General features: G+C 44.6%; 1 protein-coding gene across 11 annotated transcripts in view; it reads right to left on the bottom strand.

The window, feature by feature from the left end:
• Positions 1-10925: 10925 nt before the first annotated feature.
• LOC133139925 (tight junction protein ZO-2-like) overlaps positions 10926-24509 on the bottom strand; it is a 96574-nt gene continuing 82990 nt past the window's right edge. For all 11 annotated transcript variants that reach the window (XM_061259408.1, XM_061259411.1, XM_061259410.1 and 8 more), the window contains 10 exons: positions 24148-24323; positions 22688-22783; positions 22033-22112; positions 19795-20005; positions 18747-18847; positions 17520-17741; positions 14701-14811; positions 12946-13293; positions 12688-12773; positions 10926-12218 (listed from right to left, as the gene is read on the bottom strand). In XM_061259408.1, coding sequence (XP_061115392.1) covers positions 12047-12218; positions 12688-12773; positions 12946-13293; positions 14701-14811; positions 17520-17741; positions 18747-18847; positions 19795-20005; positions 22033-22112; positions 22688-22783; positions 24148-24323 — 1603 coding nt within the window. In that variant the 3' untranslated portion in view covers positions 10926-12046. The remainder of the gene's footprint in view (positions 12219-12687; positions 12774-12945; positions 13294-14700; positions 14812-17519; positions 17742-18746; positions 18848-19794; positions 20006-22032; positions 22113-22687; positions 22784-24147; positions 24324-24509) is intronic.

Raw genomic sequence — 24509 nt, 5'->3', positions numbered from 1 at the left:
TTTCCAGTGTTTTAAGGAGAAACAGAAATAATGCAATTCAGTGCAGTGTACTTCAATGCTGGGGTTATATAAAAAATAATACAATACAGTGCAAATATCATACTTGAGTGCACTTCTTCAGTGTTGTGTTAGTGCTAATTTGTACAGATACTGATACTAGAATAACATAACTAGGGATAACTAGGTAAAATACTCTATAATAACAAGGAACTTTCAGTTTCCTGAAACGGGCAGACGAAGTTGTGGACGACCCAAATTAATGACCCGTGGGCAGGCAGTGAAGATACTATCGTACCCCCTGCCACTAAATCCTCCATTCTCAGATGTGGGCAGAGAAGACGACAATAGAGAAGGGTCCAACTCCATGCCCTCAGATGTTTCCAGGCCCCTGAGTGACATTTCCATTTGCATTCGACTGATCTCATCTCCGTCTCGTTCCCGGCGTTCCCATGAGGAGATGGCCCGTCCCGTCCAGTCTTCACTTTTCAACCTTAGGAAGAGCCAAAATGACATCTGTTAACTGACAAATAAACTGCAAATCATCATTGGGAACATGCACACACTCCCCTCTGATTGGTTAATGTAGAGTTCAGGGCGGTTCAGTTAGTCCAGACGGAGTTAACGGTATTGGAATAAGCAAAGAAAGAGGGTACATCTGTAAAATACATGCTGGTGCTGATAAAGTTTGACGTCATTGGACTATTGATTGGAATCCAGGACAACCTTAAGACGCAAAGCTCTTCACACACGGAATAATCCGGCCCTGTTGGTCTGCGTGAGAGCCGAGTAGCTATGCTCCTGTGGCCTCTGCAGGCTTTTGCGTCCTGCCTTACTTAGCTGTTGCACCAGGGGTGCACAATGTACCTTAGATTTAGTTTTGTGACCACTCCATAAGACACACTTGTTCTACCCCGTACATAAGCATGGTAAAATATTTAGGAAACGCTTGCATACTGTGGCTGTAGCAGGTGCATATGCTTGATCTCAAATCTCAGATGAACATATGACGGATTAAAATTTTAAATCGCCACAAAGTTCTGAAACGGAGGGGCTCCCTGCATTACACGGACAGTTTCACTTGTAGAAGAGACTACGGCACAGCTGCACCAGCTTAGCAGGACACACGCAAGCGGCTAGTTCAGCCATTAAGAGCTGGTGTTGTCATGAAACCCAGGGTCGGATTCCGCCCTCTTCGCCCACCCCTGATCCATACACTACATATGGTACACACCATTACACGAAATGTATGCACTCACACCCCCCAATTCAGTTTAACAATCATTTTTGGAAACCACGTACCTTTTTTCCATACTTCCGTACCATGGTAACGATAACGACACCGATGGCAACACCTATGAGCACAAGAACGATCAATTAATGGACACCTTTGTCAACAGGGAATCATAAGAATCATAACTCTCTTCAAGGGTTCTGATTTTCTGTACGTTTACACTAGGACTCGGAACTGTACTGTCCTCTCAGGTCCTCTTTTCACTTGTTCTTGTGTTTGATTTGCACTTTGTTGTACGTCGCTCTGGATAAGAGCATCTGCTAAATGCCATGTAATGTAATGTAATGTAATGTAATGTAATAACTAAGGGTTCAGTGCAAAAAGGTATGTTCCCTCTCCCCTTCCCCCTGCAATGCCTGCTACAGACATGGAGGTTGCCAGCTTGAATTCTGCATACACAGTAGCTGTATGAAACTTCACATTACCTCCGAAAATGCCCCCAATAATTGCAGCACGACCTGAAAAATGATCTCTATGTGTGAGTGCAAGTCAATCACCCTGCAAGGCTACACTATCATTAGGCCACAGTGTGAGTGATAATCAGCTTGCCGGGTCTGATCTTCCAGCTCACAGCTTACCGGGGAGAGACTTGGGTCCGGGAGGCAGGTCAAGACCAGCGCAGGCTGCAGAGAGGTCATAAATGGTTAGCATTTGATCTCTATGTGTGTGCATTCATATAGAGCCTTTATCCAAAGCACTGGACAATTGATGCTTCTCCTTCACACATTTACACACACACATACACACACACACCAACCAGCTTGTCGGGAGCGTTTGAGGGTTAGGCGTTTTGTTCAGGGACACTTCGACAAACCCAGGCGGGATCGAACCGGCAACCCTCTGACTGCTCTTACCTGCTGAGCCAATGTCACCCCGGTCATGATTACACAATATGATCGCACACACATCCACAACACTACAAACAGTCAGACAGATGCGGAAACTGCATTAACGGGAGGTGAAATCAAAGAATTTCAAGCAGATTTTGGCTTTGGTTGACTCTCCCTTCATGAAAGTCATTGCAATGATTGCAAAACAATGAAATAAATTGATGAGAAAAAATGAATAAATAACAGAAATGCAATTTCAGCTGCCTGGGGCATTTTGATATGATGAACAATGTATGAATAGTTCTGCATTCTCGATTTTTACAACAGAATCATCTCCCAGCTTTCCGTATCCTCCATCTCGAACACACCAAACTGGATCAAGTGCAGGAATACTCACATACAGTCTCGGTGGGGAAAGCCTTCATGCCACCTGAAAGGCTGTCATTCCCTTCAAAGGAAAGGGGCTGGTCAGACTGCACCACAAGGCTTCCGTTTGTCAGCTGACACAGCTCATCTGGCTTCAGGTTGTCCTTGCAGCAGTTTTCAATTCCCAGCATTCCGTTCTTCCATATGAATAAGTCATCACCGTTGCATATTCTGACGATATGTGTTGCGCATTCTGGGTCCCGGCAGAGTGCACACTGCCCTGAGACACGGAAACAGAGAAGGGGTTCACGTGTTGACACGAGTGAAAAGAGCAGGGTTCCCATCAGTCATGACAGGACATCCAAGACCAAACCATTTAGGGGTAAATGGTAAATGGTTGGATCGAACCGACAACCATCCGACTGCCAGAGGACTGCTCTTACCTCCTGAGCCAATGTCGCCCTCGTGGGGTTTGTGAGGGTGGACATTTAATTATTAAATTACTCCTACCCTTTTGCCTCAACTATGGGCCTCGTTGAACAGCTAGGGGTGGGGCTGGCCGTTAACCCTGGCCAAAGGCCTAAGTTGTACCCTGACGAATAAAATGATAAAATAAAGATCTTGCTAAGTGCAGACGTCAATCTAAAACATTATAATACCAAATTAGAACAGAAGAGAGCAATCGGAGCGGCTCAAGGCAGGTAACGTGGAACACTTATCCGGCACCCCGCAGAATTCAGTCTCTGATCACGTCTTATAATCTTCGCAGCCACTTTTCGGAAACGGCAGAGCCCTTCTGCAGTCCCAGCGCACACACCGCCCACCTCACAAAGGAGCCCCGCTTTTATTAAAACAGTCCTGCTGTCTTGCAGGGCAATTAGTCCAGTCAGGTGTGCTGAATTAGGCTACGTGGGCATAGCAGGAAAGCTACGTGGGTGTGGCAGATAAACTCCATTCATCACAGGTGTAACCCAGGCCCTGACTGAGCTTCCATAAGGCACTCTCGACCTGATACCTTTTTATTCTACAAGTATTCGTAGAATTTCGTTAGCAACGGCTTTCGCACCACACTCTCACAGGGGATCACCATCATCATGTCACTGTGTGCTGAAACGGATCACGTACGTGACTCGTACCACTTTTTTTTAAAGATATTTTTTAGGCCTTTTTCAGCTTTATTGGACAGCATATAGTATAGAGAGACAGGAAGAACGGAAGCGAGAGAGAGGGGAAGACATGCGACAAATGTCAGACGGTCGGATTCGAACCGCCGACGTTGCGGCTCGCAATGAGCATGCGGTCAGTGCTCTACAGGCTGCGCCACCGAGACACCACTCGTACCACATTTTTTATGAAAACGGAATTAATTCGACTTAACCCACACAAAAACCAAAGCTGATCTGGAAGTTATTTTTTATTTATGCGGAACATCGTGAGCTAACTTGGTGTTAGGAGCACGAGTCTACGTTAGTGACGGGAACGTGCGTTCATTTAGGTGAGCCGGGTCGTTCGGCTCACTCATTCGTTCACTTGTACTTCCGGAATGAGTCTCATAGAGATGACGATTGAAAGTCTGAGGAGGTGGAGGTGTCCTCAGTTCGCCGCCAGACTCTGTTTATTGGTGTCACCAAGTAAACAGTCAATTGGTAAACAGAAATGTGGTTTTGCAGAAAGAGATGCAAAAAGTATAAAGTTTGATCGCAGGTTAGGGTGTGAAGTCCACACTGGATCTCACGTTGTAACTAGTTAGTTTTAAACTAAAGTTGTGTCTTTGTTCGGTTGCACAATTCATACACATCTTACCTTAATTGACCGTCAGCCAAAACATTGTCGGACACCAGATGCTTGATTGGCACCGTGGCAAGGGAATCTAAATGGAGCGAATAAGAAAATTAATGTGAAACGCCCCATTCTGATAAACCGGAAATAATTATTCAGTAACGATATGCTGGACGTATAAACGTGTAAATATTAATTTGCCGGTAATCCCACATTAACAATAAATACATTTTATAACAAACTAATTTGATAGCCTATTACATGACGCAGACATAATAGCTTACACGTGGTTCTAGCCTACTATGCTACTTAATCAAAATTACCAACGACTTGAAGCAGCAGGCCTACCCATATGAAAATCTAATATCGACCTATGTATCATATAGGCCTAGGGTTGCCACATTTGATTTCTGAAAAACCGGGACATTTGAAGCGCGACGTGGGGCGTTAAACCATATTTGCAAATACACTATGTTAACAGTTGGGTTGGCCTTATCCGTTCAGAAAAGAGCTCTCTTTTTGCTGCTGGTTGCTTGTCTGATTTTGTTCTCTCGTCCTCCTCGTCCATCTCTCCCCCCATTTTATAAAACCGACAAAATAATAAATAAGTATTCGGCGATTACCTCTCGGCTAGTAGCTAGCTGAACTTCCCCACGGCGGGGTCGTTAACGTGAATGCACGCGCCAAACTGACAGCCCGTGCAGCAGTTGCTAGGTAAACTTCTGCATTTCCACTACCAATTAAAAACAAGTATAGGCGTATGGCCAATCGTCGCTGTTTTACTCATTTTTACCTGTTTAGAGACACGGGATTGTATGTCTACACGTAAAGAGAAAAAAACAGAATAGCAGTAGAAGAATCTGGTTTTATTTGGAACTCTTACATTTAGAAGTACAAAAAAGAAAAGAGTGAAGAATAGTCATTTTCCCGGGCAGTCGCTCAAAAAAGAACAATCCCGAGAAAACCAAAACGTGTCTATATAGGCTTGTCAATCTTGTTTTTATATAGGAACAAGTACAGTCCATAGTCGATTTCTCTATGCGTTCTATGGGCTTTTGAACACGCATCATTTCGGAAAATATGCTAATGTATCCCTAAGCTCATCGGACTCTGCAATGATTGTTGGAATCACCCTATCCCTGAACTGCACAGCCATGTGGACTTTCTAGTTCACCTGCTAGTTTAATAGGCTACCTGAACTGTTACCATCTCAACCTGTTGGCCAGCGGAGGTTGGGCACCCCCTATCGCTCATCTCTAGTTTTATTTTATCGCCACTACTTGAGGGTTTTGCTCCCCACTAGGGAGTTGTTTACCTCATATGCCATCTTGGGCCTTGGGCATTTTTTCTTCCCTTCTGTTACTATGCAAAGACTATGGGGCAGACTTCTAAATTGAAATAGAGTTGGAGATGCTCTAGCACGTGAACTAAAGACTAGACAGCTACGATTAATCAATTAATATGTATGTCTTTAATTGTATGTCTTAACCATTTGATCAAGGATAAGCGCAGTCAAGCAAGAAGAATTGTAACAGACTGTGCAACAGAGGAATTTGAGAACGCAACAATACACACCGGCTGGATTGCTGTGGCGCTTCAAAGCTTAGATCCATTTTCTGTGTGGCGTCACAAGGGGGTGCCAGACCGTGCCGCCTAAAATGGCAAAACTAAATGTTCATTCATCTGTTCGTTTTCGGAGATTACAGTGAATGCACGATGTTCGTAAGTAATGAGTATTTACTATTAATTTTATTAATTTTATCAATTTTAACGTTGACCATACAAAATATTTTAAATAAGAAGCTAGTGGAGTGGAGTAAACGTGGTAAATGTACAGACTTTCCAAAGCGTTATTATTGCTTAACTGTAGAAATCTTAATTGGATATTTTAGCCAGTACATTATCTTCACTGTTCTTTCACTGTGTTTCTTGTCCAGTCAAAGCACAACAAAGTGGAGCCACTGGTGGTCTGTGGCGATTCCATTGCTCACGTATGTACTGCAAGATTCATAAAACCAAATCCAACAAGTCGAAATTCATAAGTGTTTTTAATATGTAGTATATGAGACTGTGACCTATCGGAAACAGAAATATTGAACCTTTTATGATTTTGCCATAACTGAAGATGGACCATAAGTTCATAATCTGGTTCTATATCTAATAGACATACATATTTTAAGGATGACAGCCTTAATGGACCAGTTTGTGCCTGCTCTTTTTTTGTCAACAGTTTGTTCATTATTTAATAATATAATCCACGATGTCACAGGTACATTTATAACTGCACCACTGCTGTATTCTAACTGCTGTTCCATTTTGCTTCGCCTTCAAGAAGGAAAAATGGACAAAGGGAAGACTGGAAAACATCCATAAAGTTTTCGAGGTGGGGAAGGAGAGGGAGGAGGAGAAGAGGCGTGCAGAGGAGGCATATGAGATTGAAGAGAGAGCCAGACAACAGAAAGAGGAAAAAATAAAAAAAATCGATCTGGAAATATCAGCGAAGGAAATGAAGATTCTGCCGAAGACGGTGGGCAGAAAGGAGATGGATAGAAAAGCGCAGGAGGTGAAGAACAGGCAGGAGAAACGTGTCCAAGAAAAGGAAAGGAGGACTGAGGAGATGGGGAGGAGAGAAACAGAGGCCAGGAAGAAGATGGAGGAGGGTAAGGAGAAGAGGAAAGAAAGGGCCAGGGAGATGCAGGAAATCAAGCGGGCGGAGGAACAGCGGAGGAGAGAGCAGGAAAGGAAGATTGGGAAGCTGGTGGCAAAAGAGAGGGAGGCGCAGGATAAAAATAAAGCGAAAGAGGAGCTGAAGAGAGAGGTGCAGGAGAGACAGGCCCAGGACAAAATAAGGAAGGAGAAACAGAAGAACGAGAGGAGGCGCGCCGAGGAGGAGCTGAGGAGAGAACTGGCGGAGAGGAAAATGCAGGAGAAGCAGAGGAAGGAGCAGGAGAAGGAGGAGAAAACACGAGCCAAGGAGCAGTTGAAGATAGCGAGGGAGAATGAGCTCCAGGAGAAACTGGAGAAAGAGAGACGGAAGAAGGAGGAGAGGAAGCGGATGAACAGGAGAGAGAGAGCAGGCGAAATTCAACAGAAGAGGAAGATAGAGAGAGCGATGGTGGAGGCGAAAGCGCTGCTGGAGGCACGGAGATTGAAGGAGAGGGAGGAGAAGGACAGGAGAGAAAAAGAAAAAGAGGAGAAGAAAAGGCTTCTGGAAGAAAGCAAACGGAGAGAGAGGGAACTGCAGCAAATACAAGTCGTGGAGAGGATATGTAAAGAGCAGCAGGAAAAGCAGAAAAGATTAGAGGAACGAAAAAGGAGAGAAAAGAAAGAAAACCTGGAGAAGGAGATGAAAAGGAATGAGAAAAATGAGAAGAAGAACAGAGAGGAGGAGATGAAAGTTAAGGAAAAGAAGAGAAAAGTGAAAGAAAAGGAAGATAAGAGACTGGAGGAGGACAAGAAAAGAAGAGAAATACAGAGGGCACTGGAGGAGAACAAGAAAAAGAAAGAGGAGGAGGACAAAGAGAGAAGAGAGAGAAAAGAAAAGGAAAGAAAAGAAAAAGAGAATGTGAAAAACAAGGCAGCGGAGGATTCAAAACAAGAGAAGGAGAAGAGTGGGAGAGTGAAGGAGAGGAAAGGCGGGAAGAACACGGAGGGAGTGGAGGATGGAAAAAAGCAGGAAAAGGAGGAATCAATGGGGGATGCAGAAAAGAAAGAAGTTTCCGATTGAAATCGGAAAAGGCAGAGAGAGAGAAGGAGAGGAAAGCTAAAAAAGGAGAAAAGGCTTCTGGAAGAAACAAAATGGAGGAAAATGAAGTTAATAGAAAAGGAGGAAGCACAAAAAAGACCAGAGGAACAGAAAAGGAGAGAAAAGGATAAAGAAAATCAGGCGGAGGAGATGAGGGGAGAACAGGAAAGGAGGAAGAGAGAAAGACAAAAGAAAATTCAGGAGAAGATAAGAATGAAAGAGAAAGAGATGATGAAGAGAGAGCAGGAAAGGAGGAAGTAGGAAAGTAGAGGAAAATTCAGGAAAAGGAGATAAAAGTAAAAAAAGGAAGAGAAGAGAAAGAGGGCAGGAGAGAAGGCCAAAGAGAGAAATAAAGGGAAGAAAAAAAGATGAAATGTATGAATTAAATATTAAAATATTAATAATTAAATATTAATGCAGAACAAAAATTGAATCCAAAAATCAGTATATATTAAGGAAAAAGAGAAAAAAAGAAAAAAAAAATCTGTTTAAAAAAATCTATTTAATGAAAAAAAAAAACACGAAACAACAAAACAAAACAAAAGAATTAGTGTACATTGAGTTCTCTTTTTTGATTAGTTATGTAGGTTTCCTTTATACATTTTGTATTCAGTTTTATTCTTTCTTTATCTGTTCTTCTGAGATGAGTAAATAATTAAATTTTTTTAAAGATAATTACATTTATGAATTAAAAAAGAAAAAAAAAAGTCAAATATTCTTTTGATTAGTTATGTAAGTTTCCTATGTTTGATGTATTATTCTGAATTCAATAAATAATTATTTTTAAAAAACTTCTCATGTAATGTACACTTAATCCTATCCTGTTATTCTTAGCAGTTAAAGATAAATCAATATGTATTCACATCATTGAGTTACGTTTACATACAGGGTATTATATCGGGAAAAGTATTAAAATAATATTTTTGAAACTTTACACCTTTGCGGCAAATTATGTCTTGGAGCCTATATCATGAAAGTATCTCGACTTAGTTGATTGAAATCCAAGACAGCCGGGTCAACAAATCCTAAACATCATGGATATCACAACGCTCATTATAAACTCACTCTGCCAGCCCACAAACTAATGCTGCATTTTATTCAGAGTCAGAGGTTGGAATTTCCCAGAAATTTTCAACATCCGACCTCCAAGTGTTCCAGGTGCACAACGCCAAACGTAAACGTAAACTGACCCAATGGCAGAATATACCACTCTTTAAATATGCTCCGGTCTAGCTACATTAGTAGCTAATCTGCAAACGTCAATAAATGGTATCTTTCCGAATGCGTTTTGGGATTTCTCACATATTCCCGAATAACGTTTGTGCAGAGAAGATAACTTTCAGCTTTGTTTAGCCTACATCGTATTTTTGTGTTCACTCCCCAATAAGGGGGCCAATAACATTATTCTATAAGAGCGTCTGATGTATTTTATCATTCAAGATAAGCTGGTAAGAAATTGATCCGTAGAAAAAAATACTCACCATTCCTAAAGTTCGTTTTACAATCTGCCCCGACATCAATGGGTATGGAATACTAATCCGATTTAATTTAACTATAGTTTGCAATTGCATTTTGTTTTCTTTTAGCAATTGCAGAGGAAGAACGGCCATTGATTTTCATTCATGTCGGGCTTGTACGTTAGAAGTAGACTACAGATTTTGATGGTTTCCACTCACATTTAAATTATGACAGGGTTGTGACATGCTCAACAGCAACCTCACCTTCGCTGACAGGGTGAGTGAGTCGGGCTTGCAGATTCTTCCTTTTCAACATTGGAAGAATACGCCCCTTTGTCATCACTTCGTCCACTCAAAACCCTGGTGCGGGCCTACTCGGACCTGAAGGGAATGGCTCCTCTATATCTACGGACCATCATCAAACCAGCCACGCCACGCCACTCTTCCAACCACTGATCTCTGTCTCTGTGGTGGAATGTGCTGCTCCCAGAAGCCAGTACAGCCAATGACCATCTTCTGGTGTAGACTCAACACCCACCTCCTCAGATAGCATCTTGGATCCCTAAATTAATTGTTGGCACATAATTCTTTCCATTTCAACAGTGATTAGCCTACATTACACCTAGTCAGGAGTAGGTGTACATTTAAAGTTTAGGTTTACATTAAGTTATGACATAACTCTGAATTTACAGTCAAACTAGCCTACGTTTGAACTTAGGTAACACTGGTGGAACAGGCTGTAGGACTGATTTTCTTTTTCGTTTCAGTTTTCACAACAGTTATTTGAAGGCTAAAAGTCATCAACACAGAAGTTCTTTAAACTTAATCCTTTTAGTATGTGTTAGTCACCACATTGGAGGACAGCAGGGATATTAAAGGCACATTTAAACCTTATTTAACCAGGTCAACCCAGAACTCAATTCTCTTTTCTAGCAACAACCTGGGGATTTAATCTTGGTAGGGAATGCAAGGGATTATGTGACTCAATTTGGGACTCTGAAATTGTTCAATCAAATCAGGACATTAACTGAATTAAATTCCCCACTGGATGTATCCCATTTTAAAGTATGAATAGTGGTTCATTCAACAGTTTAGGCAAAAGGAGATGGAATTGGAAAACTAGAAACACTAATATAGTCACAGTCTACCAGAGTCTGCATTGTGCAGAACAATTATGACACTATGACAAAAATAATCAACTCATGCTTAGTTTGTCGAAGTGTCTGTTTCAGGCGTCATTTCAGATCATCACACACACACACACTTCATATTATCACATAGTGCTCAGATTATCGTAATGGGATCGTATGTAAATGCTAAACAGCGTGCGGATCTGGTGACTGATCTGAACAACATACATATAAGGTCACGGTGATATTCCTTCAACTATTAGCCGACTGCGGCTCACTCTCCCACCGAACGAACGGAGAAAGGATGACACGAACCCGACGGCACAATACATTAAAGATACTTTATTTGTATTTGGTGCTGTAAAGTGAAAACTCCAGGGGATCCACTGTCATTCAGCCACAGGATGGAGCCTGTGGGGAGTCCGGAGTCCCGGCTCTCGCTGTGATCTCCACAACCAAGTGGAAGCCGTGGCGTTAAAAACAAAAACGTGTTTAAGCCGTTTCAATCCATACATACAACAGTAAAAAAAAAAAAAAGAAAAGAAAAAGAAAAGAGACAAAAATGTACAATCCCGCACACGTTATAAACATTCAGAATATGTGGAAGCGAATAAAAAGATGGCGACGAGAACGAGAACACAGGATCAACCACACCGGTCTCACGCCTCGCGGCCACGCCCGCTTAGCAACCGTGGCTAGTGGGCGAGAACACCCGTACGGACAGACCGCAGGTGGTAAGGACAGGTAGGTGCGGCATTTTTAAGGTTTTGGTGACGTCTGTTCCCGGCAGTCCTTTAAGCTTGTGGGCTCCATAACGCAGTGTGCACAAGCCCTCCGTGTGTCACATATCAGTGTTGTTCATAAAGAAAAAAGGCACTTCAAAAAATGTAACAAATTTCCAGTGTATTTTACAGTATACTGTTCACAAAGGCAGGAATGCAAAGAAAATAATAATAATAATAATAATAATAATAACAACAATAATAATTATAAACACAATGTGTAACTACAAGTGACCTTTCAAAATAGTTCTTGAGATTGCTTGCTAGCTATTTAAGTTCTCTTTATTTATAAGAAAAAGAACGTAACAAAGAGGGAACAAAAAGATTTTGGACGCACAGAAAATCTGAGGGATCAGAATAAGACAAAGGGGGACACGTGGCAACAGAGGTTTCAGTCGCTCTCGAGAAACTGAAATATATTTGCATAGGCAAGAAAAACAGTGGTTCCTGATTAAAAACAGATAGAGAGACAGACAGACAGACAGACAGACAGAAGACAAAGAAAGAAACACTGACTAAGATCCCATCCATAAGGACAGATAAGTTGGAACTTGTTTGAAGCGAAACAAGCGAGAGAGCCAAGAGGAAGGCTTCCAGGTCAGCAGCAGATAGGCAGGTGCAGGAGCTGGGCCCTGCGGAATGGTGGTGATGGGGGCAGCTCTCCCCCTACAGCTCAGTGTCTTGGTATTTCTGCGGGCTGGTGTAGTAGCCCCTCTTGGTCTGGTCCATCAGTTGCCGCCGGTAGTTCTCCTCCTCTTCCTCGCTGTGGTAGTACGGCCGGTTCTCCGAGTACGCCATCTTGGAGGGCGGGGTCTGGGGCTCCGGCCTCGAGCTGGACCTGAACACAGAGCGTGCGGCTGTTAGCCTGGCTAACAGTTAACTGCATAGAGAGCTGCAGCACTGGTGCGAAGCACAGAGCTACAACAGTTAGCTTGGCTAACGGTTAACTGCATAAAGAACAGAGCTATGACAGTTAGCTTGGCTAATGAGTAACTGCATAGAGAACTGCAGCACTGTTCCTAAGCACAGAACTATGAGTTAGCTAGGCTAATTGTTAAGTGCATATTGAGAGCTGCAACACTAGTGCGAAGTACAGAGCTACGACAGTTAGCTAGGCTAATTGTTAATGACAGAGAGCTGCAGCACTGTTCCTAAGCACAGAGCTATGACAGTTAGCTTAGTCAACGGTGAACTGCAGCATCAGTGCGCAGAGCTGGGTAATGTGTAGCCTGTGTAGTCATGGTCAGTTGTGACCAGAATTTAGCCCTTTTCCAATTGGCCAAAGTCATCAGATATTTTTGCCTTACCCTATTGGCTGTGGTCGGTTGAGGTCAGGCTTTTGTAGTTTCACAGGTACGGCATAAATGTCTGGATGCTTCTGAGCAATCTCCATCTAAACAAGATGGAAACAAATTAAATGAACTGAACCTCACCAAAACACACACTCAAAAACAAGCATACTTGTGCATGCACGCACACACACACACACACACACACACACGGATACACACACACACGCACACACACACACGGATGCACACACTCCCGCAGACATAGACACACACCCTGGCATTTTGGGCCTCCTGCAGTTCCAGCATCCTCTGTGCTCGGGCAAAATAGTCCATCCTCTCGAAAGCCTTGACCTTTCCCAGGAAGGACCTCTGTGAGGGGTCGTCGGGGCTGGGCTCGGGGGGCAGGCTCTGCTCCGGCGGGGGCGTCTCAGAGGCGGGCCTGGGGCGGGACGCGTAGCTGGGTTTGAGGGCGACGGGGGGAGGCGGGGGCTTGCTGCCGTAGGAGTCCTGGCTGCGGGGGTGGGAGCTGCTGGTGGGACTGCTGGAGTGAGAGTCGTAGCCTCTGCTGTGGTCGTATTGCGCTCCGGCCCGAAACGCCTCATCCCGGGACGCCACCTTCACCTGCAGGCACACGGCACCGTGTTCAGCCCAGGGGCCAGAGCCACATCCTAACCCCTCCCCACCAACCACACTCAGCACCCCCCGAACCTCACACAGCAACACCGCGGGGCCCAAACAGTCACTAGCACAGTCAGTTACTGTACATTACTGAACCCAAACTTAGCACTAGCACAGTCAGTTACTGTACATTACTGAACCCAAACTTAGCATGAACCCAAACTTAGCACTAGCACAGTCAGTCACTGTACATTACTGAGCCAGGGAGCAAAATTTAAACTACTACACCCCAAAATCATATACTTCCAGCCACTACACCCTGGAATAAATCTGTACCACAAAAGCCAAGAGCATAATTTCACAGCAGCACTTACAAGAAGTATGTGATTGAGAGGAGAGCCAGGGTGAGTAGCAGACCTTGTAAATTTGAACAGAGTTATCTCTGTGCTTCTACACCCAGGATCTCCAGCAGTCTACAACCACAAACCAGGGCCAAACATCTGTACAAAAACACACCTAAACTGACCAGGGTCAAATGACCATTTGAAATACTTGAACTGGACACCAGTAAAATTCCTCATCCAAAAACGTTCATTCAGCATTCAGAAAAAATGTGGTTAGCAACATATTTCAAATTCTCAGGGATTGGTAGGAATGTTGAAACTTGGAGAGTTTGTGTATTTCAAATGAGTATTTGACACAGGTATGACACGCGGCACTTGATCCTGCAATCAGAGGTCAGAGGTCAAGGACACCACAACCTAACCTAACAGGGACGCAAACAAAGTGGAGGGGTGGAGTGTGTGGTGTTAGGTTTCCAGTGTCCAGTGTACTTCACATTGGGTGGGATGTGTATGGTTATTAACACGTTCACTAGCACACTCCTAACTCCATGTACTTAAAGCTCATTACATTAATGTCATTTGGCGGATGCTCTTATCCAGAGTGATGTACAGTTGATTAGACTAAGCAGGAGACAATCCTCCCCTGGGAGCAATACAGGGTTGAGGGCTTTGCTCAAGGGTCCAACGGCTGAGCGGATCTTATTGTGGCTACACTGGGATTTGAACCACCAAACCACCGACCTTGCGGGTCCCAGTCATGTACCTTAACCACTACGCTATTGGGCCAGTTTCAGTCAAACCAGGAAAAAAGGCAGCAATAATTCATATGCATTCATAAAGTCAATCAGTTGATTTTCATTCATTTCTGGGGCAGCATGTAGCCTAGTGGTTAAGGTACATGACTGGGACCTGGAAGCTTGGTTAACTGTTGAACAAAGCCTTTAACCCCACATTTCTCCAGGGGAGATTGTCCCCTGCTTTGTCTAATCAACTGCCCTGCTTGTTGGGCTGGTGCTAGGACGTGGCTGCACATAAGTGAGTTTGGGGGGGAACTTCAGAGTTTTACCTTGGGAGGGTCAGGGACGAAAGAGGGGGGCGGGCTGGGTTCAGGGGGCCCGTCCCTGCTCCCCACGTTCCTGATTCTCGCCCTGTGGTCTGGGCTGGGCCTTCTCAAAATCTGCAGGATACAGAAGGAGCCATGCTAAGTCAATGAATACCCAGCATGCTACTGCATTTCTGAGTGCGTTTCAGAACACTGGGCTCAGTACATGTGGTTTCATTAGGCAGATTGACTTTTCCTTATACAGGGCAGTCTGCTAAACAGAAGGTCAATATGACAACTATTATATATATATTTAAATATATATATATATATATATTTAAATATATATAAATATATATATATATAGATATTTAAATATATGATTTGGCACATATATTTAAATTTGGCACATATATTTAAATATATATATTTAAATATATGATTTGGCACATATTTAAATTTGGCACATATATTTAAATATATATATATTTAAATATATGTGCCAAATTTCTGCAGAATAATTAATGTTGTTCTCCTACTTATTGTAGTTAAATGTGTAAACAACACTGTATAATAATTTGGATGGGATAGCGAGATATATTATTGTTACAATTGAATAAAACTTGTGCACGCACACACACACAATGAATAAAAACTATAATATTATGTTACTAGGACTGCCCTTCAATTATAGGTTTTGTTGTCTTTTTCAGGGATAATGTTGCACTTGCAGGTCATGTCTTGATTGTAGTACTCCAATCAAACTACAGAGGGCAGAACAGTACTGTTTCCAGATTTCAGCAGAACAGGAACTAAAAAAGGCTAAAATGCATTATTCTTTTACTGGGGGATACAAATTGGGCCCATATTTTCAAACCCAGTGTTCTGACACAGGCAACCATTCATTCAACTTATTTTGTATGCATTATTTGACTTTATACAGTGTACTTGTGTTTATAATTAACATCGTCCTGTACTGGAGTGAAAGTGTGTGTAACAGGGGGTCATGTCAGTACTTGTGTCCACACAATGTGATAAAAACAGGTATGTGTGTGTAACAGGGCGTCAGTACTTGTGTCCACACAATGTGATAAAAACAGGTATGTGTGTGTAACAGGGTGTCAGTACTTGTGTCCACACAATGTGATAAAAACAGGTATGTGTGTGTAACAGGGTGTCAGTACTTGTGTCCACACAATGTGATAAAAACAGGTATGTGTGTGTAACAGGGTGTCAGTACTTGTGTCCACACAATGTGATAAAAACAGGTATGTGTGTGTAACAGGGCGTCAGTACTCGTGTCCACACAATGTGATAAAAACAGGTATGTGTGTGTAACAGGGCGTCAGTACTTGTGTCCACACAATGTGATAAAAACAGGTATGTGTGTGTAACAGGGCGTCAGTACTTGTGTCCACACAATGTGATAAAAACAGGTATGTGTGTGTAACAGGGCGTCAGTACTTGTGTCCACACAATGTGATAAAAACAGGTATGTGTGTGTAACAGGGCGTCAGTACTTGTGTCCACACAATGTGATAAAAACAGGTATGTGTGTGTTGGACAGAGAGCAGACACTGTGTGTAGACCTCTGTTTACGCCAGGTCCAGAAGCTTCTGAATCTTCCACCTGTACCCTTCATATATTCACCCTGATTCAAGAACGGTTTCAGTGTGCATCTGCGTATACATGCGCATGACTGTGTGCCTGCATTAGTGTGGCATGAGTATTTGGGTGTGTTTTCTGAGGTCGGTATGCATTTCTGTAACGTACAGACGCATGAATGTGTGTAGTTTGAACATGTGCATGAACATAAGTGTGTGCACTGAGTGTGCATGTGAGTGTGCATGTGTACATTAGGGGTGGAACCTTCAAGCCTCACCATGGATACGGTTTCCATTCTCAAGGCAATGGTTTAACATCAAGCCACAGATATCAACATTCAATCCCAAATATTGCTATGATATGATCCAAAAAAGTCCAACATTGTAAGAAACTATCAATATATATGACCCAGCTAACATCTAATCTTCCTTGCAGACTGAAAACCACCAAGACAAGATTAATAGAGCACAGAAAAGTATTTGGGCCTGGAGCAAACCACCTTAAGGCACTTAGTCAGATTGTACATAATGATATGGATCATTTTTTTGCACGCACGTTGTATTGACTGGAATGGACCATTGCCCTTTGAACAGATACACTGATCCAGATCAATGCACCCCTACTGTACAGTGCCCCCTGGTGGACAGCTCACCTCCTGCACCAGAGGAGTGGCTGAGAGAGAGCGAGAGAGAGAGCAAGAAGGAGGGAGAGGGAGAGAAAGAGGGAGGGAGAGAGAGAGGGAGAGGGAGAGAGAGGGAGAGCAGGAGGGAGAGAGAAAGGGAACAGGAGGGAGAGAGGAGACAGAGAGAGAGGGAGGGAGGGAGGGAGAGAGAGATAGAGAGAGGGAGAGAGAGGGAAAGAGAGAGAGAGATGGAGAGAGAGGGAGGAAGAGGGAGAGAGAGATGGAGAGAGCGAGAGAGAGCAAGAAGGAGGGAGAGGGAGAGAAAGAGGGAGGGAGAGAGAGAGGGAGAGGGAGAGGGAGAGCAGGAGGGAGAGAGAAAGAGAACAGGAGGGAAAGAGGAGACAGATAGAGAGGGAGGGAGAGAGACAGAGGGAGGGAGGGAGGGAGAGAGACAGAGGGAGGGAGGGAGGGAGAGAGAGAGATAGAGAGAGATAGAGAGAGGGAGAGAGAGGGAAAGAGAGATGGAGAGAGATGGAGATGGAGATGGAGAGGGAGAGAGGGAGAGAGAGATGGAGAGAGAGAGAGGGAGAGAGAGTGGCAGAGGGGGAGAGCTCACCTCCTCGGCCAGGACGGGCTCGGAGGACCGGCTGATGGCGGACACGTGGGGCTCCTCGCCGGTCTCCTCCAGCTCGTTGTCGGTGCAGGCCCCGCCCTCGTCCGCCGTGTCGTCGTAGTCGCTGGCGAGCCGGCTGTCCATGCTCAGGTAGTCAGCGCTCATGGCCGACAGGTAGGACATGCGATCGTCGTGGAGGTCGAGGTCGGCCTCAGTCGAGCCCAGCTAAAAGAGACACATGATGGATCTTGGTACCGAGAGGAGCAGAACAGAGACAGAGAGGAACCAAGCTGTAGACCACCGCCAACCAAAGATCTCCAACAGAGCATGCCCAGAAAGAAGAAAAGCATGCACAGAAAATCAGAGTCGGGCTCACAGGTCCGTTTGCAGTTAGTCAGTTCAGGACATTAACTGACAATTCAAATTCAGGAATTGAAAAAAAAAAAAAAAAAACGATGCCCATAGTGTTCTATGAGGATTTATTTTCCAATTAGTTAAAGGGCCACTCGGCGAATTTGCTTGCAGATATAATGCTAATGGTTACGACGATCAAAAAGACAAAGCTATGGTACAACAGAATATCATTATTCTCCTCAATCCTAAAAAAACACTTAAAAAGGAAGCTGTGTTTAAAATAAGCGTCGGACCGACATTACTTCATCACTCACTCGTCAGGCAAGTTATCGAAACAACAGTTTGCAAATGTTTAGTCAAATAATCCATGGCTAACGACCTCAGGTGTACTTAAAAATTGCCAGAGTAACCTAATGTGAACAGTAACAATGACTCACTATCATAGAATTCAGTGGGCTAAGCGACGTTTTTGCCCAGGTTACCAAGACACCAGTGAGTACCATGATACACCGAGGTCCTTTGTTGCCATCCACATAATACTCATGAAAAAGCAACCAAACATTTTGTGGAAATTACTGAGTGGGCCTTTAACTGAATGTCAGTTAATTTCCGGAGCCTACCAAACTGAAATGGATTCGATTCCCAACCCTAACTGGGGTGTGGGAGGGGACAGCTAACACACGATAAAAAGAAACAGAAAGATGTGAACAAAGCTATGGAAGATGGAGGCATGCATTACAGGAATGGTGTAAGATGCATTCTGTAAGAAATTAAGCCTGAAGTTTTATCAGTGGGTGAAGATAAAAGCGGAATGAGGTTGGGAGGTAGGCACGACATTCCGTCTTCGTTCCGCGGCGTTCCCTGTTGTGGGATTACCTTTCCCTCTGACACCCAGACAGCCTGGGCCTGCTGCTCCCTGATGAGCTCCTTCACACTGCCGTACCACGCGTCGTTCGCCGAGTTCAGCTCAATACTCGCTACAGAGAGAGAGAGGGAGCGAGAGAGAGTGTGTGTGTGCGTGTGTGACAAAGAGAGAGGGAGCGAGAGTGTATGTGTGTGTGTGAGAGAGTGAGAGAGAGAGGGAGCGAGAGTGTGTGTGTGTGTGTGTGTGCGTGTGTGACAAAGAGAGAGGGAGCGAGAGTGTATGTGTGTGTGTGTGTGTGTGTGTGTGTGTGTGTGTGAGGGGGGGGGGGGGGGGAGCGAGAGGGAGAGGGAGGGGGGAGTAACAGACAGAGAGGGGAAAGTTGCCCAGGAGATAAAATGAGATACAAACGATTAAAGGCCGTTAAGTTTCAATTTAGGCCTTCAGGGCTTTAATCAAGGCAAACTATCAATCTATTGACATTTTCCCCTGGACCACGACAGGAAGGACATGCTGCATGTCCTGACACAAAAACGCACACACACACACACACACGTTTCCAGTGTGCAAAGACAAGTACATGCTATCAAATGAAGCAACCCTGTAACTGAAATGAATAGCAATACAATTCCCAGACCCCCTCTTAACACTCCACAAAATGGCACCTTTTTTGTGGGTGCATGTGTGTGCGTGTGAGGTGCACTTTAATGTGTGTGTGTATGCGTGTGTATGAGGCGTTCACGCACATGTGTGCGTGTGTAAGTGTATAAGGTGTGTGTGTGTGTGTATAAGGTGTGTGTGTGTGTGTCACAGTGTGTGTATAAGGTGTGTGTGTGTGAGTGTGTGTGAGTGTGTGTGAGTGTGTGTATAAGGTGTGTGTGTGTGAGAGTGTGTGTATAAGGTGTGTGAGTGAGTGAGTGAGTGAGTGAGTGAGTGTGTGTGTGTGTGTGTGTGTGTGTGTGTGTGTGTGCGTGTGTGTGAGTGTGTGTATAAGGTGTGTGTGTGTGAGTGTGTGTATAAGGTGTGTGTGTGTGTGTGTGTGTGTGTATAAGGTGCACTGACCAGTGAAGAGGTGCGAGCAGCTCTTCCTCAGTTTGAGCGCCTGGTCATACAGCTTGCGGGCGCTGCGGTTGGACCCGGGCAGCACCCTCTGCCTCATGGCCTTCACACCCTGCTTGCTGTCAGGGCTGAAGAAGATGACGATGGGGTACCACTGCGTGTAGTTCAGCGTGTCCACAGCCTTGGGCGTCACGTCCAAAAGCGCGTGCTTGTCCTGGTTTCCATTTTAAAGAGGAGGGGAGGATGACAGGGTTTATTTCACTGCCATGACTGCTGCCAATAAACACTTTTTCTGAGCCAAACGGCCTGGTTTTCCAGGCGTAAAGGAGACAGATGGAAGCTTAGGGCAGCACGTCAGGGGTGTGGAGGTCACCTCTGCCCGAAAGCCAGGTGAGAACTGACCCCACGCGCCCACAGGCATCTGGGCCAACAGAGGGGGCGCTGTGACCCCTTTTCACCTCTCGGCCTCCTGCCCAAATACCCAAAGCAAGCTGGCAAACAGTCTTAAACTGTGGTTTTTTGGGGTTTGAGTTTCATTCAAAATTTCAAGTCAGTGTCCTAGTAACCATATTGCTTCCAATTACCAGAAGTGATCGTTACATCAGTATTACAGCTAATGTTCAGTTAAGAACATTCTACACACTTATTTGTGATAATACACCTCAAAGGCACAATAAGTAATTTTGGACTCCTAACGGTCAAGAGAAGAATTGCAACAAGAGACAGCCTCAAACCACAACACTGTTTATGCTTCCCACAGTCTATGAATATAACGCGGAATATAAATCGTTATTATACAGTTCAGTGCTTTCGTGCACTGTTTTAGAAAGCTCACAGTGACAAACACAACAGAGCCTTCCGTCTTTTTGTAGTGTTCTCGTAAGAAAATGTTCGCTGAACAGGTGACTTTATGAGATCTTGACTTTGGTGTGCTACACAACACTATTTATAGATTTCACTTTAGCTAACCAACTATATTGTGAGCAAGCATCTTATGAAGGCAAATATAATATAATAAAATAACATGCAGGCTATATATGATAAGATATGATAGTATACCATGAACAATGCTACTGCAACTTACAGTTTGAGAGAAATAAAGGTTTACGGCTGATTGAACATGTAAAGAGACAAAAGGAACGTGTAGCTGCCCAAATTGCAATCCAGGCAAGCGATCACTGAAACTCTGTATACTATTGCTTATCTAGTTATAAAACAATGCCAGTTCGCTATAACAAACAAATTAGTGATTACTAATTAGCTTCTCAAATGTACAAATATCCACCTGAAGCACAAAGCGTCTGCAATCACAACTATGTTCGTATTGAATATATTTTATCGTGAATGGATATTTGTAAATTCATCAAGCTAACTATAGCTAATTTGCTTGTTGCTACCAATTACAATTACAATTAGTATTGTTTTATAACAAGATATGTACTCTTCACTTGGATAATAAGCAATAGTACACAGAGTGTAGGGGTGGTCTGTAGCTTAGTGGTTAAGGTAAATGACTGGTAGACGCAAGGTCAGTGGTTCTAATCCCGGTATAGCCACAATAAGATCCGCACAGCCGTTGGGCCCTTGAGCAAGGCCCTTAACCCTGCATTGCTCCAGAGGAGGATTGTCTCCTGCTTAGTCTAATCAACTGTACGTCGCTCTGGATAAGAGCATCTGCCAGATGCCAATAATGTAATGTCATGTAAAGAGTTTCAATGATTGATTCTCTGGAGTGCAATCTGGGTAGCTACAAAACAACCAGAATAAGCAGCTAAAACCATTTTTCAACCAATGCGCTTTAATTGCTGTACAGCTGTACAATGATTTGATACACTTGATAGTGATTTTATACTTTGAAACACAAAAGTGATTTTATACTTTGAAACACAAATTTAAGGACTATAAACACAGGCAGAGGATGGGTCAACATGTCAGTGAGCCTTTTTTAATGATAGGAAGGGATTTGTAACAATGTTAAACACAAAGAGTTAAAGGGCAGCCAGTAGCCTAGTGGTTAAGGCTCAGGACAGGGACCCATAGGTTGGTGGTTTAAGGAGGCAGCCATAATAAGATCCGCACAACTGTTGGCCCCTTGAACAAGCCTTCACCCCACATTGCTCCAGGGGCGATTGTCCCCTGCTTAGTCTAATCAACTGTAAGTCACTTTGGATAAAAGTGTCAACTAAATAACAACTTATTAGAAGAGCTTTTGAGGGTTTGGGCAGGGTTGCCATGGGTTACCTGCTCGATTATCTGCCTGATGGTGTTGAGCCTGACCACGCCCGAGGACTTCTCTGACCCGGCATCTTTAGGCTCCGTCTCTGTGAGGGAGGGAGGGAGGGGAGGTCAGAAGGACAAATATTACAGAGGGAAAGAGAGAAAGCAAGGGGGAGAGACAAATAAAAGTAGGAACAGAGGAAGAGAGGGGCAGTGAATAAAAACCAAAGAAGGACAGAGCCCGGGAAAGAGAGATGGACAGAGTGGGATAGCGAGTGAGGGAGCAATAGGAGGAATGCGTTTGAATGGGAGAGTATGAGGGGGAGAAGGTTGGCAAAAGAGGGAGGGAGGGAGAGAGGAAAAAAAAGATATGAGACAGGGAGGAGGAGTTGTGCAATGTAACGGTTTGCACCAAAATGATACCCACAATCCAACTGTCGGTATAGTGACATCATCACTTTAAATTATAGGCTGTATCCCAACAGTGCCACAAACATAACCCGTAACTCTTTCACTGTTTATAACTCATTTGTGGTACAACTTTAAGCCTCAACCCTCTAAAACCTGCTGCAGACGGGCCTATCCTGGAACAGCTGTGACAAAGCAGCTTCCTTCAACTAGATAGAAACCCACAACCCCCCCTGTCAATACACACGGATACAGTGGCTTCCACACTCACTGGCAATCACAAACTCCTCAGGGAGATCTGCAGCCAGCTTCTCATTGGCTGCGTCTGCGATGGGTCCGAACAGAACCACAGGCCTCCTGAAGCCAGCTACGGGAGAGAGAGAGGGGGGAAGGGGGAGAGATATACATTAAAAAATATATATATATTTATTAATTTACCTCTCGTTTTATATTTTGTAAGCATTTTCAACACATTTTCACAATTTATTACTTTGTAATACCTTGAACAGACTTAACAGACTAAATACCTATTTGCGAGATTGCGAAAGGTGTATTAAACTGCGAGGAGATAAGTGAGAGATACAGCATGATAAGGAGGGAGAGAGGGAGGGAGAGATGGTGAAGGAGGGAGAGAGAGGGAGGGAGAGATGGTGAAGGAGGGAGAGAGAGGGAGGGAGAGAGATGGTGAAGGAGGGAGAGAGAGGGAGGGAGAGAGATGGTGAAGGCAAGCACTGCTGCAGGCAGAGACGGTGTTCGGTGATCACCACACCCAACCCTGCTTCAATCACAGAAGGCCATGCAGTACCAGTGTCCTACCAGGACCAATCGGATTGGCTCGTGCCTGCTCTTGGTCAGGCTGGGCTAAGCAGGGGTTGAGCTATAGCCGCGCACTAACGCCTTAACCAACAGCGCTGTTAGGCAGACGCAACAGGGCTTTCACTCACATCCCCTGCTCTATACGTCCTTCCATCCCTTCCTTGCTCACTCTCACTCTCACTCTCTCTCACAGTGGCACTGTTGCCTCACAAGGAGGATGTTCTGGGTTCAAATTCCAGCCAGCCCAATCTTCTCTGCCTGGAGTTAGGGTGTTACTCTGGGTACACCAGGTTCCTCCCACACTCAAAGACACGCATTTACAGAAAAGGAGCTGGTCCCTGGGCACCGCACTGTGGCAGCCCAAATTCCTAAATAACTAGGATGGGTCACACGCAGAGAACAGATTACCCCACGGAGTTAAATAAATTGTGTTCTCTTATCTCTCACACAAGGCCCACAGCCTATGGAGGAAATAAGATAGTTGCATAGGATGGAAATGGGAGGAAATTATCAACCAACTGTTACAGGTAAAGAATCAGGACACAGCCTTGTAGACTGAATGACTGGATAAAACAGCCCTGTGTCGGTAGGAGTGTTGAGCCATTTTCTCATAGGTTGGGAGGTGTAGAGCCTACTCTCTCATTGGTTGAGAATTCAGTAATCTACTGTACTCTCCCATTGGCTGGGAAGTGGGTACCCTTCTCTCTCAGTGGTTGGGAGGTGTGGAGCTGAGTCTCATAGGTTGGGAGGTGTGGAGCCTACTCTCTCATTGGTTGGGAGGTGTGGAGCCTACTCTGTCATTGGTTGGGAGGTGTGGAGCCTACTCTCTCACTGGTTGGGAGGTGTGGAGCCTACTCTCTCATTGGTTGGGAACAGGGCAGCCTGCCCGCTCATTGGCTGAGCAGCGGGTCCTACCCTCTCGCAGCACCACCCTCTCGTAGGCGGGGAAGCGCGTGCTGACGGGGGCCGCGCTCAGGTCCTTCCTCAGGTCCTTCTTCTTCGCCGCTCTCTGCCCCCGCAGCCGCCAGAAATCCGCCCGGTCCGTCCCCGCGCCCTTGTGCGAGTTCTGCACGTTGGCCATCTGATCCGCCCTGAGAGAGAGAGAGAGAGAGAGGGAGGGGGAGGGGGAAGGAGAGAGAGAGAGGGAGAGGGAGGGGGAAGGAGAGAGAGAGAGGGAGAGGGAGGGAGAGAAAGAACAAGAGAGAGAGAGAGAGAGAGGGGGAAGGAGAGAGGGAAAAAGAGAGAAAGAGGGAGAGAGAGAGGGAGAGAGAGAGAAA

The sequence above is a fragment of the Conger conger genome, chromosome 11 (assembly GCF_963514075.1).
Source record: "Conger conger chromosome 11, fConCon1.1, whole genome shotgun sequence".
Taxonomy (NCBI): domain Eukaryota; kingdom Metazoa; phylum Chordata; class Actinopteri; order Anguilliformes; family Congridae; genus Conger; species Conger conger.
This window is presented reverse-complemented; position numbering and strand designations above follow the sequence as displayed.